This window comes from Rattus norvegicus, chromosome 19 (assembly GCF_036323735.1).
Source record: "Rattus norvegicus strain BN/NHsdMcwi chromosome 19, GRCr8, whole genome shotgun sequence".
NCBI lineage: Eukaryota > Metazoa > Chordata > Mammalia > Rodentia > Muridae > Rattus > Rattus norvegicus.
In genome coordinates, this window is record NC_086037.1 from 61,686,436 (window position 1) to 61,692,435 (window position 6,000).

General features: G+C 51.3%; 1 protein-coding gene across 2 annotated transcripts in view; it reads right to left on the bottom strand.

Annotated features, from left to right (window-relative positions):
• Cdyl2 (chromodomain Y-like 2) overlaps positions 1-5,311 on the bottom strand; it is a 191,045-nt gene extending 185,734 nt beyond the window's left edge. The window contains 1 exon segment of one of the 2 annotated variants that reach the window (NM_001106189.2): positions 5,249-5,311. In NM_001106189.2, coding sequence (NP_001099659.2) covers positions 5,249-5,272 — 24 coding nt within the window. In that variant the 5' untranslated portion in view covers positions 5,273-5,311. 2 annotated transcript variants of the gene reach the window in all.
• Between the last annotated feature and the right edge of the window lie 689 nt (positions 5,312-6,000).

Genomic DNA, 6,000 nt, shown 5'->3' on the forward strand with positions numbered 1-6,000 from the left:
ACTCAACAGTGGATGGAAACACTAGCATAAAGCTGGAACTGTGCTCAGTCGCCATATTGAAAATGAGTGGTAGTGCATATAAAGGCACCACCTTTATATTCGTGCTGACTGCATGGCGGAGCCAGAAAAAAACACATGGAAGGGCCGGAAGATACTGCTTTCCACTCAGGTGAATGAAGAAAGCTAAGCTATGGACCAGAGATAATTTGTCGAGAAACCATGTTTATCAGAAGGGAATGCCTTGGGCAATCTACAGAGAAACAAGGAATTGCCACCTCTACCAATACACTATGAAAGACCAACAGACTCATTGGGGGACCAGTCAGCATACTCCTATTCGATTTATTTAGGGCTTAGTTGATGCCGTGGGCTCTGGGTTGCATATATTTTCCATAATCTGCTTCAATACTGTTTTCATTCACAAGCTCTGCTACGTCTAATGTGTGACTTTGGAGAACACAGGGTCCACAGGTCTGCCACAGGGGAGAGACCCGTGTTCATTACTGTAGATTCCATTTGCAACTAAAGTCAATGTCTTTCAACAAAGGGAAAATGTTCTGTTGCTTTTTATTTGGAATGAAAATGTTTATTATATATACTGTGCAAATATACCTAAAATTGCACATACACAGCTCTGGACATAAGGAGGGACACACACACACACACACACACACACACACACACACACACACAATTTACAGCCATTTTTTGGAGATAGAAATTTAGGAAGCATCAACAAACACAGCCTGGCACAGAGATGTTATGAAGACCAACTCAATAACCATCATCTCGGCCGCTCCACTCAGAAAGCATCCTCTTTGAACATTTTTTTGCCAGCAAAGTAGGTACTTTGTCCTTCACGTCAACTGATCAAGGGCAAGAGGTATTAGACACCAGTCAACAGCAAGGAAACCCACATGTGGACATTCAAATGCTGTCAACCCTTCCCAGGGAAGACCATTGGCTTCTCCAGACACACTTTTAGAGAAAAAAAAAACTGAGCCATCAAAGAACATGATAGGTGAGTAACCTCCTGTCATGATGTGTGCCAGGTAGATCTTGTCAACCTCCACACGAACTAGAAACACCTGGGAAAATGGAACCTCAGTAGAGGGACTGCCTTCATCAGACTGGTTTGTGGGCAAGCCTGCCAGGCATTTTCTTGATTGATAATTAGTGTGGGAGAGCTAAGCCCAGTGTGGGTGGTTCCATTCCCCTGGGAAGATATCTGGTTGTATAAGAAAGCAGGTCAACACTCCTAGCCCACGTAAAATATGGTTTATTGGTTCAAAGCTATAATAAGCTATTTTATGTGTACTCAAATATAATATTTAATTAAGGAAATACTACAACGCAGACTAAGGTGTCTTTTATTATTTCTTTTGCGGTCAGTAACTGCACTAAAGAAGGAAGAAGGGTTGATGCTGATCAAGCTGTAGGAAGCATTCCGCCATGTCTCTGCTTCAGTTCCTGCCTTGAGGTTCCTGCTTTGAGATCCTACGCTGGCTTCTCTCAGTGATGGATTGTGAAATGTGGAACTGTCTCTGTTCGTGAAAGTAGATTTGGCCAGTAGATTAATCTCAGCAACAGACACAAAATCAGGGCATGATATTACTACCACCAGGAGACCACGAGCTGGGGACGAAAACTGTGTAACTCCCAGCTCTGTCTCCTGGACTGGGTCTTCGGTTCAGCGGTAAGAGCCATGAGTTAGTGAACATGTGAGGAGTTATAGAGCAGGGAAAAGATAATTGGTTTCCTTGTACTGTGTCACAGATGATGTGTTCTTGACACCCAACCATCTTGGCAAATGGCTGACTGAACTCCAGGGGTGGCAAACTCTAAGACCTTCTGGATTCAGATTCATTGTGTAAACATCTATAAGGATCATTGTGGAAAGATCCTTCTCCACATTGCTTTCATACATAACAAGGAAGCAAGGAACACACACACACACACACACACACGTCTACACATGCCCTTGCGGCCTAGAACTGTATAACGGACCTGATGGCCCATAAGTTTTCTAGCACATCTGGGGGTGAAGGGACTTTTACATTTTATATCCAGCCATATCTGGCTTAAGAAAATAGTTCTTAACCTGCAGTTTTCAACTTTGAGGGTCAAATGGCCCTTTCACAAGGACTGCATATCAGATATCCTGCATATCAGATAAATATCTGATTCATAACAGTGGCAAAATTACAGTTATGAAGTAGCCACAAAAACAATTTTATGGTTGGTGCCACCATGTGAAAATGTATTAAAGGGTTGTGGCATTGGGAAGGTTGGGAACCACTGGTGTAAACCATAGATCAATATTCAAAATCACCCTCGTATACATGATAACTAGAACGCATCAGAGAGGGAGAGGGCTCTGCTGTCAGGGAAATAGAACCGGGTGACCATCAAATCCAAATTTCAGAACTTCCTCTGGACCCGGGTCTCCTCACCAAGACTAAGGAGCATTGTCATGTAAAAAAGCTCATTTTCTGGTGTCTTTAAAGTTGGGCACCCAGCTTCTTAACAGAGCCCTTTGGGGGATGATTGCTTTTTATAGCAGGTGTCTAAAATCACCAAAGGGGCGGTGAATCTCTGCCACCCAAACACCATCCTCATCATAAAACGTCGAAGGCAATGTCACCAGGCACCCAGGTGGGATACACGTTACAGAGATTATCACTCCATGCCCACTCGGATACGGCTTATTGGCTAAAGGTTATGATGAGCCGTTCTATGCACACCCAGGTATAATATTGAATTAAGGGAATACCATCCTCTAGAAAGAGATATCTTTTTTATTCCTTTTACGGTTAGTAACTGCGCTGACTATGCCCAGATCTATTTTTTTTTAATCAATAGGCTGTTTTTAATGCACATGGCAATTTTACAGTTAGAAATGACATGGACGGAGGCACCCCTGGCACTTCTTGTTTTTTGAGCTAAACTTGAACAACCAATTAAGTCCACCGGTGTATGTTACGTAATGGAGGCTCGGGCTGTGACAATGTTGACACTGGTTATGTTCTCATAATACAATTTAGCCCTTCTGGTAATGGCTGTGCAAATAATCAGCCACGGAAAGACCATTTTATATCTCATACAATTACCTACCACCACGGAAGTAATTGTTATTATTGCCCTGCCTATTGAACTTCAATAAGCACTCTTGAGTTGCTGAGGTAGTTCAAGGCCATTGCGTGGAGACTCCCATCTTCACAGACTCATCTGGTGACTATAATTACCAAGGTTAAGAACGGCGGTTTCAGATGAACATTAAACAAGAAATTATCCCCAGGAGGTCCAGAAGTTTCAGACTTTAAATGGGGGGGGGGGGGCGAAGCACTGACATCTCCTACAAGGTCCACATCATGTCCTCAACAAGGCCACCACTCATCACCCGGGCCGTGTCAGCGGCTCTGAGACAACTCGCCATCGGTGAGAAAACTGACCTCAAGCGGATTGGTTTTGTTGTTAATCTGCATCCACTTTCTGCCAGTGTCCTGCTAGGACTGGTTGTGTACTTCCGGGGAACTCAGGCAAAGGTTTTCGCTTCACTATGTTTTAACTTTTGGTTTCGGAGACGGCTCTGCCATCTTGGAAAAAGATGGATGAGTCTGGATGGCCCGGTTACTACATCCTGTTGGTTTCTCACGAGTTTTCTCTCCCTCCTTGGCTTCTCCATCAGCACAAGGAGAAGGAAGGGCATAGAGTAAAGGAGGGGATAACTTATATCATTTAAAAAAAATGGGTCCCACCTGAGCCTGCTGGCTTATAACCCATCACTGGGGCCCGCCAAGCCCAGATTCATCCAGAAGGTTCTGGATACACAGGGAGTTGAGATGCCTACCAGCCTGTCCAGGAAGGCCCAGGGAACTAGCTTACAGTGGATGAATTACTACTGCGGTCTCTTACCCAAAATGTTAACTCAACTGTTTCTGGACTGCATGGAAATTTAGACAACGACCTCAAGGATGACAGCCAGCTGTAGTGACAGCTTCATCCTGGAGGCTAGGGATGGACAGCCCATGCTGGCCCCTGACACTGGTTTCTTACAGTATCTGCAGGACTCCTGGTAGAAGGTGGCCAGTCCCTTTGGTTCTTTGTTCAGACCCTTCTCTTGAGAAGAACACCTCTTGGATGGCACCCTCCCCCTGGGATCAGTAGTGGCTTTTTATTTGTCCAGTAGTCCAAATCCCACACAAGAACTGTTGTGATCCCAAAGCCAGCTAAGCCCTCTCTCCCCAGAGACCACAGGTATTTCTCTGTTGTTCAAAAGATGGCAGATGGACGCCCTCTTTCAACATTTTGAGCCTGTTTCAAAATATCGAGTGCCCACTACTACCTGTGTGACCTTAGAGAGTCAAGTATGACCTCCCCTTAGTGTGCCAGAGGAGTTCTGGGAACTGGATTCACACCCATGTCCTCTGCTAAGTCTGACCACCCACATACAAGTTTCAGGCAAGCTTTCCTTCCACCTAGGGGCCCCTCTGCAGCCCCTCTTTCACCCTAAGAAGCATGACACCTCCCAAGCCCCTGCCAAGAGAGCTTCAGAGCCCAGAGAAGGGGGACTCTAGGCAGCAGGTGGGGGGAGGGGGCGGGCACTCAGTGGCCCCTGTGGAACTGCAAGAGTGGTGTCCCCAGAGCACCCCCTCCCCCGTGCCCCAGCACTCTTGTCCTTTCCATTCCCCTCCCCAGGAGCCAGGCTCCGCTTTGATCACCCACCTTCTCCTCACCCAACCCACACCCGCGCACTCCCGGGGGCTCGACACCCCTAAATTGGGCCGTCCGCAGCGCGGGCCCCCCGCATTCCCTCGCACGTCCGGCGACTTTTTTTTTTTCTTTTTCCTTAATTTTTTTTTTACCTGTACTTTTTTTGCACACTCGGGGCGGCTCGTCGGGGCTGAGCAAGCACCTCCCCGGGACCGCTACCTTCCCTCCCTCCGCCCCGGCTCCGCCCGGCTTCCTCCTTCCCCTCTCCAAGGCCGCAAAGTAGATGGAGTAAGAGAGTGTGTGCGCGAGAGAAAGAGAAAGAGGGAGCGGGCGCCGCGGGAGGCGGCGGCGGGAGGCGCGCCCGGCCCCCGCCACCCTCCGGTCCCCGCCGCCACCCTCGGGTCCGCCACCACCCTCGAGTCCCCCAGCCGCCCTTCAATCCCCGGCGCCGCCACCCGCGGGCTCAGGACTACGCTCGCACCAGCTCGGCCAGGCCCGGTTCCCTGGCGCCGCCCGCGCCCCGGCTTCTCCGTACCTCGTAAAGGTCCCCAGAAGCCATGCCAGGCTGCGGAACTTGGCTCGCCGGGTGTGCGCGTCTTGCTCGCTCGCGCGCTCCCGTGCGTGTGCGCGCGGGGGGCCCGGGTTGCGCGCGCGCGTGAGCGCGTGTGTGCGTGCGTGTGTATAAGTGTGTGTGTGGTGTGTGTGTTTGCGTGCGCGCGCGCGTGTCTGTGTGTGACTGTGTGTGAGTGTGTGTGCGCGCGAGTGTGTGCGGCGTGTTGAGTAAACTGTGTTTTTGCAGAATGACAGGCTTGGGGGCCGCCTGTGCGCAGAATCGGAGCGGGCGGCGGCGGGGCTGGCGTAACCGGCGGCGGCCGCGGCAATCGCGGCGACACGCGAGCACGGGCAGGGGCGACCGACGGCTGCACAGGGCGCCCTGAGCCTCGGACGCGGCCCCCCGAGCGCCCGGGCCCCCGTGTCCCGAGGCCCGTGACTGTAGCGCTCGGCTCGCCCCGGCGCCGCCTGCAGGAAGCCGCCCCGCGCCCGCCGCCCGCCCGGACGCTGCTGCCACTGGGCGAGTCCCCGCCTCCCGGGAGCCCGGCCCGGCCCCCGGGGCGGAGGGGGCGGCGGCCACCGAAGGCCGAGCCCGGGTACCGTTCCCGAGCCTGGCCGCGCGCGCAGCCGCAAGGCCCCCAGAGTACCCGGCCAGGTGCCCACCCGGAATGACCTGCCTGGGCTGCGAAGGGGCGGCCAGGGCGCAGGTATCAACCTGCAGGTCTAAGGCAAGGG